Source organism: Stigmatopora argus, chromosome 11 (genome assembly GCF_051989625.1).
Source record: "Stigmatopora argus isolate UIUO_Sarg chromosome 11, RoL_Sarg_1.0, whole genome shotgun sequence".
Taxonomy (NCBI): Eukaryota; Metazoa; Chordata; class Actinopteri; order Syngnathiformes; family Syngnathidae; genus Stigmatopora; species Stigmatopora argus.
In genome coordinates, this window is record NC_135397.1 from 5601146 (window position 1) to 5619110 (window position 17965).

General features: G+C 39.4%; 1 protein-coding gene and 1 long non-coding RNA gene across 2 annotated transcripts; one reads left to right on the plus strand and one right to left on the minus strand.

Moving 5' to 3' along the window:
- Positions 1-382: 382 nt before the first annotated feature.
- kif16bb (kinesin family member 16Bb) lies at positions 383-17083 on the plus strand. Its single transcript, XM_077614060.1, has 19 exons — positions 383-482; positions 559-622; positions 719-817; positions 901-1017; positions 1872-1966; positions 2502-2617; positions 2703-2845; positions 3090-3258; positions 3350-3472; positions 3578-3750; positions 3832-3897; positions 3968-4027; positions 9962-10081; positions 10227-10278; positions 10362-10493; positions 11534-11616; positions 12039-12118; positions 14181-14271; positions 14610-17083. Exons 1-19 carry the CDS (start codon positions 436-438, stop codon positions 16668-16670), a joined length of 3891 nt encoding a protein of 1296 aa, XP_077470186.1. The 5' UTR covers positions 383-435; the 3' UTR covers positions 16671-17083.
- Positions 4967-16274, minus strand: LOC144085075 (uncharacterized). The gene is made up of 3 exons (XR_013304005.1): positions 16031-16274; positions 15826-15929; positions 4967-7072 (listed from the first exon to the last, which is right to left on the minus strand). It is a non-coding gene; the product is annotated as an uncharacterized LOC144085075 (long non-coding RNA).
- Positions 17084-17965: the final 882 nt, after the last annotated feature.

The window sequence follows — 17965 nt, forward strand, 5'->3', positions numbered from 1 at the left end:
TTGCGTTTATTTCGGAATACTATAGGCGAGTTTAGCGGTCTTTGGTGATCTCAAAACACCTTATTTGTTAGTGTGTTATCAAGGGGCCCATATTTTCCACAGAGGAAAATGTAAAAAAATGGATAACTCATGTTTTGCTATGTTTCCGATAGGGGAAAATTAAATATGGTTATTATATTATGATTTCTGATATAATTCCTATAATACCTCACATTATATTAGTGTTTGAGAGCATGCCTTGGTTAATGTGTGATCAGATCGTCAATATTTTAACGTGAAGTTGCAAATGGCGACCTCTAGTGGACAACTGTTGCAACAGTCCAGTCTTCACTAAAATGTATGGGTTAATGAAAAGGCGCAGGTGAATTAATTGACCGACGATAATTTTGGATAAAGTGACGTTTCAGTGGCACGAGTGCAGATCTTTAATCTGAGATGGCGTCCGTGCGTGTTGCAGTCAGAGTCCGTCCACTTGATAAAAGGTAAATCAAACAATCACAAAATGACTTTTTAAATCATATTTACTTACATAAAGTGGGTTTATTCACCCTTTCACAGGGAACAGCAGTTATCCTGCAAGGTTGTGACTCGTTTGGAAGGAAACACGGTTTATTTGTACAAGGTAGACTCCTTTTTTTGTAATCTGAAAAACAGAAAAAGAGATTACAACATGCAATGTTAAAACAGAGTAATACACTTAAATATATATATTTTACAGCCATCGTCAGTTCGAGAGAGCAACAATACAAAGATATTTTCTTATGACTTTTTATATGAGTCGGATGAAAGAAGTCCCTCATTTGCATCCCAAGAAAGGGTAACTGATTCATTTTGTGTTTGCAATATATTGTATTTATTGTCTCACTCTTTATTAATTATGTAATCACCTATGTTTCTCAGATTTTCAATGACCTGGGGCAGGATGTCTTAAAATCTGCATTTGAAGGTTTTAATACTTGTGTGTTTTCTTATGGCCAAACTGGATCAGGCAAATCTTACACCATGATGGGCGACTCGGTAAAAATTCCAGATTTATTAACCCGATTTATATATAAAAAAAGGCTTCTATGCATGAAAAATGTTTCCTTCACCCCTTCAACTCAAAAGATAATTTGATTCGATGGTTGAAATGATATTTGTGTTTTTTGGGGGGGATTTACATTTAAAGAAGACAAGGTTGAAGACTTCTTTTCCTCTTAATAATTATCCCATTGTCCAGATAAGGCTGGTGGCAATAGAATTTTTTTTAAATGAACTATGATCGGGATGTTTTAAGGCCATAAAATAGGTAGAAATTGGTGGAAGTAACACATAAGTCTTTAAAACATGTTTCACCTCAAACGTAGTCATTCACTGTGACCGTCCTAACAATATCAGCGCTAAGGAGCTTACTCTGCAAACCGTTTTAGTAATGCTTAACGAGCGTCAACGTAATGCTGGCACATTTTTACACGAGCAAGTGACCTCATCAGGCGTCTCTCCTTTTTTTTCTGCATTTGTCTCCACTAATCACAAAATGTGATGAGTGCATCAGTGCGTAACATTTCCATTTTCTGCCTTGCACTCCGATGTAGATTTCACTCTACTGAAAAGTAAATGATGTCAAACAGGATGGGATAAACATACTTTCCAATTACATAACGTTCATTATCGACTGATATATAATTAAAACAAAGGCTCGAGAGATTGCCTTCACGCTTCAGTAACTATTTGTGTTGTGTTTTGTGTCAACGGCAACAGGTAATACTCACATTTAGTTTTAAATGGGCAATAAACGACACAAAATACCTTCTAACAGTGTCACAACTGCATTTTAAGCATTTTAAGATTTACCAAGATGGCAAGAATTTATTATTTTCTATTTTTTCCAGGAACAAAAGGGTTTAATCCCACAAATCTGTGAAGCGTTGTTCTCCAAAATATCTGAAAGGTCAAACAGCAGGGTGTCATTTCGAGCTGTTGTCAGGTATGGGACCTTTTTGTTGTTGTTGTTGTTGTTGTTGTTTACAGTCTGAATTTTAACATGCAACATCTCTAAATGGATGCAAAACCCAAATTTGATTTGCAAACACAAAACACTCCTTTTACACTAATGCAAAAACAGTATAATCTAAAAGTCCATAATTCACATTTTAATTTGAAACAGGAACATTTGCATCATTTAATGTTACTACCTCAGGATGCACTTTATTGTACTTTTCTCATTTCCCTCGCAAACTAAGAATGCAAAGAAAAAAAACTTGAATTAAACCAATATTTATCTCGGCCTTAAACATTGAGATTCCCTTCTGGAACTTAAATGTGATGTAGTTCTTGCAGCAAATTGTTATTTCTCCTCAGACAAGTTTGGGTTGGGTTAAACTCTATATTCAGAATAAACTGTGCCTGGTTGTCAATTTTAGACGTTTCAAAAGTGCTACATTTTTGAGTCGGTTCATGCTTTGCAATTATTTACTGTTGTTGACTGCCATGTTGAAATCTGTGGGGATTTTGGCCACCAGCTTTATGGAAATATACAACGAACGAGTGCATGACCTTCTTAAGAAGAGGACTGCAGCAATGGAGAGCGGAAACTTGAGAGTAAGAGAACACCCAAGGGATGGACCATATGTTGAGAGTAAGTGAAGCCCACCAGCACGCCCATAGCAGACATAAACAATTGTACGGCTCTACCTGAGATGAAACATTATCATTTCTTTCAGACCTATCCAAGCATTTGGTGCACAGTTACAGTGATGTGGAAGAGTTGATAGCTGCTGGGAACACCAATCGCATCACTGTCAGTACTGCCATGAATGATACCAGTAGCCGCTCGCATGCCATCTTCACAATTAACTTCACTCAGGTAAGACGTGGTAAACACCAGGAGTGTATTCTGTTAAGTCAGACTATCTTAAAGTCGCTTTAAATTTAGGGGAGGTTTAAAGGCTATGTCTCAGGAGGGCTAATTAGCAGGTTTCTTGGTTGGTGTCCTGAAAGTTTTTTTTAGTAACTTCAAAGGCTCATTTCTTTCATTTATAACTAGCTTTTTTGTTGTCATCCTGTTATCTGCCTAAAGACTTTTCTCCCCCCCCTTTTTTTCCCCATAGGCATGGTTTGATGCAGAGTTGCCACGCGAGATGCTGAGTAAGATCCACTTGGTGGACCTGGCTGGCAGTGAGAGGGCAAATGCGACGTATACTTCTGGCGTCAGACTAAAGGAGGGGGCCAACATCAACAAATCCCTCGTCACCCTCGGAAATGTGATCTCGGCTCTTGGTAAACGGCGCCGTCAATCACATATTTAGAATCTCCATCTGCTTTATTTTGTTTGTTCTAAATGCATTACCTTTGTTGTGTGACTTTCCAGCTGAGCTCAGTGTAGGACCACCCACAACAAGAAAGTCAACCTTCGTCCCTTATAGGGACTCTGTTCTTACTTGGTTGCTTAAAGACAGCCTTGGAGGAAACTCAAAAACTACAATGATTGCAAGTATGCACAAGAAGGGTCAATTTATGCTTAGGCAATTGCTTTTGTTGATGGCTACAATTTACATCACTCACCTCTGCATTTTTCCATCATGACCTGTCGTTGCAGCCATTTCCCCAGCTGATGTGAACTACGGGGAGACCCTAAGCACATTGCGCTACGCAAACCGTGCTCAAAACATTGTGAACACCCCAACGGTGAACGAAGACAAGAGCGTGAAGCTGATCAGGGAACTACAAGCAGAGGTCACTAGGCTGAAAAGGTTACTGCAAACCAAACAGGTCTGGTATTATTTCAGTCAAATCAATTTTTACATATGTTCTGCAAAGTCCATTAACACTGGCCTGTCTTGGCCAATGCAGGTTTCCCATAGAGAATTGTCATCCTCGCTTAAGGTAGAAGAGGAGCTGCTTGAAAATGAAGAAAAAGTCAGTCTCTGCTCATTTTTATGTTCTCTTTGGGTGCTTATTTGTCAACAATGCTTTGATTTTTGTTCAGGTTTATACTTTGACCAAAGAGTGGACCTGCAAGTGGGAGGAGACTCAAGGTATTCTACAGGTATGGCAAGTGTTAATTATGCTATCTATTAAAACCAGTGGCGGTCCATGCATTTTCTACTGACTCCTTCAGCAAAAACTATTTTATGGCTATAAAACCTCTACTGCAGCTACAGCTGCGACACATAAAAAATAATCTATAATAATTCATACAATTAAAATATAATTTAGGAATATAGCCATATTTTACTCACCAAAAATCATTTTTACCTGTACACGATATCCATCCTTCTATTGCCATCGAAGCAAATGCTGAAAGTCGAGGCTGTCCTGCCGTATTTCTAGCAAACATTTTTATTCGAATTAGTGCTGAAACTGTTTGTTCCCGGTTGTGACAGGCGTGCTTGCTTTGGAGTTGTCCGACCTTTCTTAATGATGTCCAGCTTTTTTTCTTGAAAATGGCTTTGACAGTAAATCTGCAAACAAATCAATTTTTTCTCCTCCTTCAGCCATTGCGGGTTGACAAAACCGCTATTCAATCATCACAACAATATATTTGCTTGTGCAGCTTGCTACAGATACAGCTTGCTAGCTCTAGCTAGTCCACTATCACTAGCCAATCATAGTTGGTGAAAGCGATGACGTATCCCTACGCCTGCGAGAAGGTCTTGGTGTCACCAAATCGAATTCTGATTGGTTAAAGCAACAGTCTTATCGACGCATGTTTAATGCAGCAGAGCCTGCAGAACTGATTGTGAAGGCCTTGAGGCAGATTTCTGACCCTGGAAACAAGTTATGGCTGAAATGTGATTGGTTAAATGCTTCAATATGAAAACACACATCTGGAAGCAGTGCAACCAGGGGAAAAGCAATGAAAGGAAGCTAACAGACAATTTGGAATTATTTAATAAGTATTCATGGACAAAATATAATTAACATCAGTCTGTGATTCAGATATTTCTTAGGCCAGCAGAGAAGGCCTTGAAGGCGCTGACGGCACACCACTGATTAAAACGCTTCTGAATCCTTTTATCAAGGGATATTTTTGCACAAAGTTCAATATCTGAGACAAGAGCAGTGACTTAGATTGATAGCTTTTTTCCTGAGTGTTTACTTTCATTTCTTAATAAAAACTAAAATAATCCTTCGCATTAGTCTAGTGATCAAAACAGCACAGCATTTTTTGGATGTTTGCTTGCAGTGAAACTGCACCACCAGTTGGTGTCCCTGCAGCTCCAATGAACATTCACAAATGTTGCGATGGGAGGGAGCTGGAGCAAAAAAAAGTCAATCTGACACAATATATCACATTGCAACTATTAAGATTAAAATGGCACCCAAAAGCTGAGTTGTTGAAAAACTCCTCAGGTAAGCGTGCTACAGTGTTCGGAAATCTGGCAAAGAGAAACCAAGCTGACATTCAATCTCCCGCAGCCCAATATTGCTTCTGAGGCTGTGCGCTTGCAATCTTCTATTTACTATAAAAAAAAGATGCTCCTATTTTTACCATTCGCTAAGAAAGTTTCCTTTCAGCATGTGCACAACATCCCTAATGTCATCATTTTAGGCACTTATCATTAGCCAAGTATTGTCCAATTATACTTGCTAGGCGCAGTTAAGCCTATACATGTATAAAAGTACACGTATATTGATGTATAGAAAGAGTAGGTGCATACATTTCTTATTCTTTGACAGGGTTAAATAAATGATTATACGAATAGTCACGACCAAATGTCAGTGTACGGTGAGGTATTATTTTTATGCTGGTTAGCGAGTGACATTTAAGGGCACGACAGCCGCTTACTCAAAACAATGTATCGGAATTCATTAGTGGCTGTCACCGCTCCTAATTAAATATCTTGATTCTTGACATATTGACAAGTGGGAATATAGGTGTGAATGCAGTATTGATTAAAGGGCTTTGTCGTCATGGATTTTGGAGGTTAACTTTGACAATAGACTAGAGATGATATGCATACAGCTGTTTAAATGCCAGTGGATGCAAAACTAGACTTATTTTAATGGAATTTGTCTGTGGGGAAATGAATGGGTTTCTTTTGTGGAATATGTTTGCAGACGAGGTGGTGTTGGTAGTGTTGGCCTCAATTTTGTCGAGATGGTTGTTTTGTTTGACCATTTGGAAAATGTATACCAGGGGATGTCATGTTTGATTTTTTTGGGGGGGGCTTGCGAAGCTCTTTGAAGCTCCTTCGTGATTAAAGGCGAAATGTGTCTCGAACTCTTGAGATCATCCCATAATGGTTTGAAAGGTTTTATGGAATGTTCTGCTCCAATTTGCACTCACTCTCTGGACTAAAGTATATTTATAGGACATAGTTCATAATTTAAAAAGAACACTTTTGTTTTTTTTAGAGAATTTCCATTATTATTTGAAATTTTCTAAATCCTGGGAAAACCAGTAAAAGTCAACATTGTTTAAAAAATATTTATTAAAATATTTCTTTTTCATAATAGTATATGCGCAAGAAAAGCCTGGCGCCCCACCAGGCTTAAAAAAAACGGCAGGAAACTCCTAAATAGCATGAATTTTCTTCTGCTATAAAATTCATTGCACATTCCTATTCTAATGGCACGTTGCTCTTGTCACAAGGCTAATGGGTTTTATAAGTGACTAGATGATTAATGATGACATTATTTAGAAATATTAGTGAACTACAACTGTCAAAGAAAAAAATGGTGGAATTATTGAAACCCTAACATAAAAGCTCCTTTTGCCTATGTCCACATTAATTATAGTTTTTATCGGACAGCTGCCTCAAGTGAAAATAAGATTTTTTTCTTTTCTTTGGGTCAACATCGAAGACCAACTGAGTGAAAGAATAGTAACTGAAATGATCAACGTTCACTAGCACATTTGTGGACATGGGGTGTAACATCTCATCCGTTCCTGATGTCAAAGGAATGTGACACAGTGCATTAACCTGCCAGACTTCTAATGAAGTCTGTGAAGAATCCCTTTTAATTAACGGGCCTTGCCTGGGTCGATACCGCTCTTGCTTCATTAGCGTGTTGGAAAGGAAGGATTTCTTCAATCTTGCAACAGCTACCGAGTCAGGTGGAGGTTGTGGACATGTTTCTTGTCACCCTGCAATACAGGTCAGAGTTGTTAATGTAAGAGTGGTGCATCTAGAATATATTTTTTGCAAGATTTTCTTGTCTGCCTTTTGCTGCTCTTGATAATCTATAGCAATCTGTGGCATTGACCACTTTTATAAAAGGAGCAGAGTTATTGACAATTGCTTCTGCTTGGCTATAGACACCAGATTATTGAACCCCCCCAAAGCCCTCAGAGTGATGTTATTGTCCGTGAGCTCTCTTAAAGGTGGATTTCTCTTTTACGGCTTAATTCACCATGGGCTTTTAACCCAATAGGTCACTACAGAAGGGACGCTTAATTTCATGTCAAGTGAGTAAGAAATGACTTGCTCTAGAGCCGGTGGGGTCTTCATAAGACCATTGTCCTCGTCTGGAAAAATAGTAATGGCATAATTTACACATGGTTGAGTACTCTAATGACGCTACTTTTTTAAGCAACGAGTGAATTTGTTCATACGTTAAAATCTTTTCGGTGACTAATCAAAGTGTCTGAAACTCTTTTTGATCTTAGTTGCCGTGTGATAATCAGAACTTCATTTTATTTGGGGGATGAATGCATAAACGGAGTTAATGTGATTATACTGGTGCGCACGCCCTCTTTTTTTTTTTACTGGATGTGTTCAGAATTACTAATCGCAATTATACTTATTGAGAATCAGCACACAGCGACCAGCTACTAAGCTTTTTGGACCTTTTTCTGTTTGTGTTTTTGGAGTAGATGTCTGAGTTTTTGTGACTAATGCTGACTGGTACAGTATTTTAAACTGTTCTTTTAGACTGTCCCTCTTAAGACCATTAACCATGACAGTTTCTTAGATGCCTCAAGGGAGATCTGTGTTTTTGGATTAATTCATGAAAGATGAGATTTCAGGCTTTGCAACTCTGTGCTATAATTCAAACATAAAGATGGGAGATTTTCTCAAGTACTTGCCAGAAATTCTGATAGCTCCTTCAATCTTGCCACCAACTTCTTGGCAGCCTCGCTAACCAGTTTTCTTCCTGATTATTATTATTTTCCTAGCTACATTCCAAGTTTTACTTTTTGTCACTTTGAGCCGCATTTCCTAACCTGATGATCGTCGTCACTTTCTTTAAAATTCAGATTTTTTTTCTGTAACATTCTCCTGATTGATATGTTTGAGCAATAAAAAATGCTCTGATTCTGTGGAAGCTTTCTAGGCACCATTGGTTTTACTGAAGCGACTGGAAAATGTCAGGAAACCTACAAGAATATTTGAAATGTATGGAAGTGTATCTAAGCACACTAAATGTGTGAGCTGGCTGACTTTAACCATGAGTTTCATGTCATTGGTCAATTCTGTATAAATAGCCACATCGCTAGATAAAAGCACACTTCTCTTATCCAACTATGCTATCTCAGTTGCTTGTAGTATTTTGCTTTTTGAAATATTTTTCTTTTGGGTTTGAGACTTCCTGTGACATTTAAAGGTTATCTTTAGTGGGAAATGATTCAAACTTTTTTTAAAAATACAATATATCACCAAAACCTGCCACTTGGGTGTAGACATGCAATTTTTACTAGTATTATTTTAATAATTATATTATGTCAAAGGTGTTAAACTCTGTTTGGTTCGCGGGCCGCATTAACGTCAACGCCATTTCATGTGGGCCGGACAATTTTAGATGTAATATCTAGATTTTTATATTTTTAAATTGGATTAAAAGAACTGGATCAAAAGCCATATATAGTCCGTTTTTATAGATCTAAAGCAATGTTTATTTGCGCTTTTTTTCCTTGGTATTGGACAGTCTTTTAATCATGTTTTTCATTTCAAATGACTAAATATTTTTTTAAATTGTGTTCAATATTAAAGTGAAAAAACAGAAAATATTTATAGATTTATTTTTAGATTTTCCAAAATACTTTTTGAACTAAAAACACAAGAAAAAAATGGATTTAAAAAATTGCAATGATTGACTTTAAAAAGGGGAACATCGGGAAATGGAATGTACATCTATCATCATTTGAATTTGATCTTAAAACAAAGTCGGCACTCATGATTTACTTTCTCGGGCCACACAAAATAATGCGGCGGGCCAGATTTGGCCCCCGGGACGGCACTTTGACACCTGTGCATTATGTTGTCAAGCATTCTACATTGCTTTGGACTACTTCAAGATCGATCGAGAATTATTTTTGGTTAATCTGAGTGATAAACCACATATTTAATAAAATAAATGCAAACGTGGCTACAGAACGAATACGTTTCCCACAATATGATCCATTTCTGGTCAATAATGAAAAAAATCCAAACGCATTACAAAGTTAATCCATTTGACGCTCACCGAGCCAAAGTGTGGCAGCTTTCGTCCTCCAATTTACTGTGCAACCTTGAAGCTGTTTTTTTTGTACTCTAAATTCTATGACTCAAGAGCAGCGAGGTGACGTCTGGCTTATTTTACACTTCATTCACGCTCATTCTCAACGATGTGGAATAAGCGTAATGCGCTGTTGATGTACAAGCCCGGAAACATTACAGTACATGCGTCATATGGCCTTGATAGTTACGCATCGCTGGTGGCAATGGTGCATGTTATACAACGCGCGTATGGCTGCCGGCGCTGCGTCTTTTTCGCTCGGCAAATACAATGTACAGTTTGACTCCCGGCGGGGTAATCTAAATGATTTATTACGTCTCCGGTCCCTCCCCACTCGACTGCTTCGTGGCGACACATGGCTGAATCGCGGCTATTCTACTCGGCCTTCGGGCGAAGAAGAGCAGTCATAAAGAATGAGCTTTTCTGCTGGTTGTCATTAAATGTCTGTCGGCTTTTTCTTTATTATCAATTGCCATTTCAGCTACAGGATATTGAGACGGTATCTGTCCCTCTCAGGGTAATCTCTTGTGTCTCATAGGAGGAACCGGTGGCTCTGAAGAGGGAAGGCAGCGCGGTGGTTTTGGACTGCCAGTTCCCACATCTGATAGGCATGGATGAAGACTTGCTGAGCACTGGCATCGTTCTTTATTATTTGAAAGTGAATGAAGCATTTTGTCTTGGCTTAACTCGCATTCACCCCACATTTCTTATTAATTCATCATCATCTGAAGCCAATTGCTTTTTATAATTGCAGCAGAACAAAGCATGCGCCTTATACATTGTCTCCTGATTAATCACTTTAGGAAGGCAGAACCGTGATAAACACAAACAAAGCAACCCACGGTTTGGATATTGGTGAGTCAAGGCGACTACATAATATTCCTCGTTCTTTCTTTTATGTTTTCTTCTCATTTTTCCTTCATTTTTTTTCCTTGTAGAAGATGCCAAACCTGGAGCCGACTATTGTGTGTTTGAGAACTACGCTGGGACCGTGACTGTCATCCCTCACCGGGATGCAATGTGTTCAGTTAATGGCACTGCGGTAACGCAACCTTGTCAGCTGACTCAGGGTAAGCACGCTTCATATTCTCTCACTGGAAGAAATGAGCTTATTCTGCCATGCGGTATTACGTTTCAGCTTGTGGAATCCATGTTTTTCTGTGGCTCTTTGCAGTGCAACATTCTTGACATGATGTATTCTCAATGTGTTATTCTCTTAATACACACGTGGAAAGGTCGGAGGCTAACAATGCCTCAAACTTGCTTGCTTGCTTAGTTGGCAAGTCGAAGGTTTGAAGTGCCAACTATGCATAACTCTTTTGAGAAGTCTGAGTTTGGAGACTACCAACCTATGGGCAATGCTTGCTGAGGTTTGGAGCCTTCCGGTTTACTGCCTCCTCTTCATCAGGCCTTTCGGGGGATAACTCGAAGGTGTTGCACAGGCTTCTTCTGGCATTCTTTTGTAATCATTTCAGCGTTCTGTATACCCTCTTCACAAACTGCTGTATCTGAAGGCATTTTCTTGAACAAATGGTTGCAATTTTGAGTCCAACAGCAACTGGAATGGATCATAGGCTGCCCTCGCAGGTGCTTTGTCACTTGTCTGAGTCATTTGTAGTTGCAAGATTAGAATTTGCCAGAGGCAGCGACGAGGTGGAGATTGTACGGGAAGGCCTTTTAGAAAATATCTGGCTGCAGATGCACAAATCCGAGCCTGACATATAAACTCTAATACGACTTCAATTTTCACTTTTTTTCAGAAATACCAATCCTTCTTTGAGCGTCGAGTATGGTAGCTCATCCTCTGGTTTAGGTCAGCGCCATTTACGGCAGAAATTGCTTTCTTCAAGTGCATTGCTTTTGATCATTTGAGGAAATGTAGGTTTTGCTGGGTTGAAACAGACGAAAATTTTTCTCTGCCAAGTCTGTGCTTCTTGCAAACTTTTTTCTTTTTTTCCTTATTTATGGATGATGTTCTGAAACTTCATCATTACTCTTGGTGGCAAAGCATGAGAAGAGGCCAGAATCTTTAATTGCTGCAGCTGTCTGTGCGCTAGCAGGTAATTTGGTAATTTGCGACTCTCTAATGTTCTCCCCCCTTTTCTTTCAGGTGCCATCATACACCTTGGGGGTAAAAGCATATTACGCTTTAATCATCCCACTGAAGCCGCCTATCTCCGAGAGAAACAGCAGGTAAAATTAAAGATTGACCACAAGAGACATGCTATCAGTGATCTAGGGACTGGTTGCTAAACATTCACTATCCTTTTCCAATAGATGCATCTGCATCTTGCAGCTTTTTGTTTGCAGATACAGTTTTAGAACAGTTTAGATTTTAAAACGCAATGTATGTCACTGAAATTCTGATTTATCTCGTTGAAGACACCTGACATATTGGGCAACCAACGCAGTTTTCATTTATTTCAATTTTCCAAACTGAAGGTCAAAAATGCACTGAAAATGGTCTTGACGAAGTTCAAGTCATAGATAAACACAAACTACTAATTTGTGCAGATTAGATGGAACAAAAACAACTTTCTACCCGGCAACATGTATAAATAAAACATTTTCCAGGTTTGTTTACATTCAACTCCTTCTCATTTGATTTCCTGCAGCGTGGGCTGCTACCTATGAACACCTTGCCTCCAAAATTGAAATCCAGCAATTTGCCTGAGATGATACTTGGCATTTCAAGGTAAGATTTGAAGCGGATGCATACAAAACTCATCTTAGAAAGGTCCAGGTACATCTGGCTGACATGGCTATAGATTTCCATGCAAAATGTATCATCTCAAAATCAAAGTAATAAATCATGGCAACGTTTCTGTGAGAAGTGGAAACATGCAAATGGGCATGCCAGCCTGAAGTATTTCAAGCTATGCCAATGTAAATCACAGCTGGTCTAGATAGCTGAGGGGCTGTCTCAACTTGACTTCTGTAGTTCAATGGGTAGTGAGCGGCTGTGTCCCCAATTTTTGATTTTCTTCTTCTAAACACCACTTTTACCTTGAACTCCACCTCCTGACTTGACATGATAGATGTGCCCAGAGTAGCATTTGAGCAATCATCTATTATCTTGCAAAGTACAGTCCAAAAAGCCTCTAAAAGATTGCAAGGTGTGTCCACAGTTTTGGGAGAGTGCAAACTTGTACAAAACGTGCCATGCCTGGTCCTGTAATATACGTCTAGTTTACATATTTTATTTCTTTGTTATGATTGCTGATAGATTGCTCCTACGCATATTCTTCATTATAGCTTAATGGGAACCCTGCGTTGGTTCTGCAATTTATATCCTCTCTAACTCCTTCTTGGAAATGTCATAAATGTAACCAGAGCCTGAATATGTTGATAAGGTTGAAGATACACCGGCTCAAATTTGACATCCTCAAAGGCAAAAGATACAATAGTTTAGCTCCACTCTCCTCCAAAAGTAGCAAAACATTGAGTACTACAGGAAAACATGGGCCGTATCCAGTAAACTATTTAGAATGTCCTGAATAAGAGACCACTGCCGTAGTAGATAATGGATGTCGAACAGGTGACCCAAGGCAAACGACATTATAACAAACTTGGGATGGCAGATCTTGCTAAAGTTAAATACTAAATGTGGACATCACTGCTTTACATTTGAATTTAGTAGGTACAAATTCAATCAACTCATTTGTTGGCAATTTGTTATTGTTGAAATGCATGTTTCTAAGGTAATATTTGCATATTAATTATTCATAGGTTTAAAAAAAGTATCCTGGAACTTTGGCTTATTGGACTATATTCCTCTCGCAAGCAATTTAGTTATTTGGGGAAATACAAATAATTGCATCGCCCTGGGCAATTTGCATAGCTTCAACACGGCTATTTCAACACATGAGATGGAAAATGGCTATGATTGTGAGTCAGAGCATGGTCCGCTGCTTTTATCTTCAAGGCGCAGTTTGCACATTAGAAAATGGATAGCATATCAAACCTTGGCAGGCAGCCCTTGGCTCGAGACGATCTCAAGTACTAGTAGCGCGGCTGATCCCACCGTTTTCTTCAATTGGCCTTTGTAATTTAATGGATCATAAATTATCTTGCCTATAGTTCGATTTAAACTACACAACGTATGTTTATAGTTACAAATTAATTGCACCACTACACTAGATTTCTCAGTGGCAGTGCAGTACAAGAATTTGGAGTGATTTCACTGTCATTATTTTGACCAAAAAGGGCGACCTAAGTACGATCTTTAATTTCTACTTTTTAAGGTCTTTTCAGTTTTTTAACTTTGAAATTGCCAACAAACCATTTGATTGTGATTCCACACCAAATAGGATTTCAAGATTAGATTCGATTGATCGTGCTAATTTGTAGATAAATGTCACAGACTGGAGCACATTCAGTCATCTAAATGACACCACGACGCCATAAACAGCTCACTTCCTTTTTGTAGGCTTAGTTTGGATTCTCTCCTGCATTTGGAGTCTCAACATGTGCACATTCTTCTTAATTTCACAGCTGGAAGGTTAGCTTTAATCTTATCCAGCCGTTTGATTAGTGCTTTTCACAAACGAAGGCTGCTGCTTTTTGTTAACGGGTTTTCCAGTATCGTTACCACATATTTAGCCTTTAAATGACTTTGATTAGTCATTATACTAACAACAAAATGCATTATGTAGTAAATTGAAAATTCAGTGTATCATGGTAATTACATTTTGTTGCAATGTATTTTTCCCCCTTTTACTATTGACTATTCTAATCTTTCCGCACGCCCATTTTAGTGACTTTGAGCTACCTTCTTCAAGCACTGTGCAGTCCAAACTCGTGACCTGCTTGCCTTCATTTGCAGCAAAAGACCATTTTACATTGCCTGTAAGTACGTCAATCTTACTACACATACACCAGTTACACACAACATTAGGATAAAACAAACACTATTGCAATTCCATGGCATGAAATTAGAGTTTTAGCTTCTTCTGACTGATAATGTATGTGCTTACACCTTATTACACTGTCCAACAGAAGTTCAAATGAAATGACACGTTTGAAGAAAATGCAGCAAGGGCAATTTTTCAATGCAATCGTAATCCTTTAATGTGTATTTCATTATTTTTTTTCCCCACCCTAAAGTAGTTTTATTAGTCATTGTAAGCAACCTGACACAGTCTTTTCTTTTTCTTTTTAATCCACTGTCACAATATAAAAACTAGGCAATACCTGGAAAAGGTCCTGTCCCTCATGCTGCTTTTGATTTGGACGAAGGCACGCAAAAGAATGGGGTGAGCACTGGGGCTGACCTGAAGCAGGAGATAGTTCTGTGTCATAAATCATGGCCAGAGCGGATGTCTGAACACCCTTGGAGGGAAGCCGAGAATGCTGCCCAAGTCTCAAGTTACACAAACGTGGTGGCGTGGTCGGGGGAGGCCAGCCTCCAGCAGACAAGTGTCCTGGGCCCAGGTGATGGATGTGTCATAAAGCCAGAGGGGAATGCTAACGAGATCCAAGGTGTTGTGGCTCATTGCATCGAGGGGGGACCTGACTCTGGTGGGAGCTCATTAGACAATATATCCCACCTTCATCATACAGGGGGAAGTAGGTCCAGGCCTGTACCCCCGCACACCGACTCTTTTCGGTTCAAGCAAAACGCTCGTCACAGTCGGGAACACGGCTGTCCATCTGAAGAAACCAGCTCGGAGGGAGAGTTGAACCGTGAAGACGTAAATGGTTTTGGATTTTCGGAGGACTCTGAGGCAGCGCTTCCAAGCTCCAGGCTGAATGCCTTCGTCAACGGAGTGAGTGGGATTATCAAAGACGCTCGTCATTTCCTCTGGAGCTCGCCTCCTTCGCCGCAGCAGTTTGAAGAGGAAAGAAAAAAACCTTTCGTCGCCCGATGGTCCAATCGGCTCGTTTCACTCGTTAAAGAAAGCAGGGTTATGTCTGTAATTGATAGCCAAGTCCTCTCCATTGTAAATGAGAGTCGCGTCTTCTCGTATATCAGGAGTCGTGGAATTTATTCAATGGTCCAAAAACTACCACTGATTCAACACATCCAGGCAGAGATAATGGAACACCTCTGGGCCAATGAGGCGACTTCGAATATTCACGACTACAATTACCAACATACCGCACCAATGCTGGCAATGTCCCAGACACAGAATATCAGTAGTGATTTGTTCCTTGATACAGATTTAATACTAGAGGACAAAAGTGCTGAGACGGATGAGGATCAAGAATCGGATACGCAAAGAAATGAGATTAAAAAAGGCTGTCTATCGTTAGTAGATTATCCCGATGCCCTCGTGAACCTCCAAAATTGCTCATTTCACTACCTAAAAACATCAATAGAGTCCGTCTTATCTAGCACAGAGCTACTTTCTCAAAACATTGTCGCTCTCTATTGGATGAACGTAGCTAAACCGAGCCTACCTGAACCTTGTCCTGGTCTTCTGGTCCTCTCGGAATCATGTCTTTACACATTGACTGCAGAATCTGGGCCCCTGGAATTGTTCCACCAACTTCCTTTCTCGCATCTGCAGGAGTTGCAAATAAGCTTTTCAGGCCACGGCTTGCGTTTAATGGGAACTACACAGGAAACCATTTTGGGTATGTACACTCACAACCAGAAACTTACCCAAGAAGTATACTGGGCCATACTGGACATTCTCTGCCCTGGAGTTGATCCAGTCTCTCAACACTTGCTGCTTAACGACGACTGGACGAGAGTCGAGAACCAGTTGTCCCTGGACACGCAGACTTTTGAAACTGGTGCTGGTCTGAGGGTATGCTGCCAGTTTCAGAAGAGTCTTGCAGATTTGCTTTATCTTCTGTACTGCAACATGGAAGAAGGAACAGTTAGCCTTGGGGAGCTGCAACTATTGTTGTACACAAGCGTAAAAGTCTCCTTTAACTCCAGTACCTGCAGTGGAACCATGACTCAGCTTTTACTAACTGATACACACATTGGACTGGTGCAGGAAGATGTTGTTTTTTATCCGCCCCCACGCACGATCAACATCCAGCCCTGCCATCAACAATTCCGCGACCTGACTCTTCGCCAGCGTGCTGATGTCCACCGCGTGGTGGTACATGAAGACGAGTGCGAAGTGGTCGGCCTAGATTTAATTTTTACAAATGTGAGGGCCAGAGGTCAACCTAAATTTCAACATCCTACACTTGCTTCTAATTCACCTCCACATGCCGAGGTGTGGAAATTAACTTTCAGTTGCTCCACTGAGGCAGCGTGCCTGATTAATTATTTGTCAAATGTCTGATCAACACCTGACAGACGGTAATGAGCTACTCAGCTTGAAGACGGAATTAGCAAGCGGTCCAAACAACTGTGAATCTTGCTTGCAATTTCGATGTCTGATTTATACGTATCAAAGGAATTTGACATTTTATGTAACAACTCTAGCGAGGAAATTTTTTTTTAAGCCCACATCTTGTCCTTCCATCAATTTTTAGCTGCCACCACCCACTTGCGTATTAAACCAAACTATCATGATGGATCATGTTTTTAAATATGAAGGTTCCTCTGTTTTAGTTTCTAATATTAATTTTAAGGATTTAGTCATGTCAAATAACTGTTTATGTTTTTGTAGTGATGGTCTTGTCAAGTTGTTTGTGTTTTGAATGTTTCATTTGAGTACACATTACTGAGTTTAAATAAAATTTAACGACTATACTCAGGTGGAATTTGTCATCTTTTTACAGTGGTCTGGAATAAACGCCAAAACGATGATTAAAAACATTCTGAAGGTTTTTTTTTTATACAGGCTATACTTTAACTCAGATCTTACTTGTGTATAATGTTACATGCCCACTTGCTGGTGAACAAGACACTGCTAGTAAAATAAAATAAATCATACCTTTTAAAATTTCCCTTGGAATCTCATGTCCAACGATATGCCTGCAATGAAAGTACATAACAGGTTAATTTGTTTACCATCTGGTTTGAAAGCATGTGAATGTGACCCAGCTGGTTCTCTCACTGCTTAGTAGTTGATGGGATACATCTTTTTATCTTTCTGCCTTCCTGTAACGGGAAAAGCTATTTAACAATTTACCCTTTTACAGCAGCATTTGAAGATTGTCCCTAAGCCTATTGCCACTAGGTTGGAAATTGGATGTAGTGGGGTTAGGGTTAGATTCTAAATGATCATTACTGGATATGTGAAGTTTAACTGATTTAAATAAACATCTGAATGAAAGTATTCCCAAGGCAACATAGCAATTTTACAAGTCTATGCAGATAGCCTTGACTGTAATGGTCAATATTTTTGACTAGAGTTAATTTTTTTATGGTGCATTTTGGAGGTCATTGCATTGTTGTGTTGAGAAAATGATTCAACACTATCCATTTTTATGATGCTGCAGAGTGTAGAGAGGGGTTCAAACTGAAGGCATGGTATTTTTACCCTGCAAGCCCTTATTTGTAATACACTGATCTATTTGCTAACACTCTGGCATCATCAGCATGAACATCCTGAAAATGTCATTGGTGAATTATGTCAATCATCCCTACATGAGTCATCCATGTGGTGAGATGTCAAAATGGCTGGCAAAA

Bases quoted from the DNA above. Each gene is read 5' to 3' on its own strand.
- kif16bb (XM_077614060.1), top strand. From the start codon at position 436: ATGGCGTCCGTGCGTGTTGCAGTCAGAGTCCGTCCACTTGATAAAAG. The intron at 1,018-1,871 runs GTAAAAATTCCA...TATTTTTTCCAG, and splicing joins ACACCATGATGGGCGACTCG to GAACAAAAGGGTTTAATCCC. The intron at 3,898-3,967 runs GTCAGTCTCTGC...ATTTTTGTTCAG, and splicing joins TGCTTGAAAATGAAGAAAAA to GTTTATACTTTGACCAAAGA.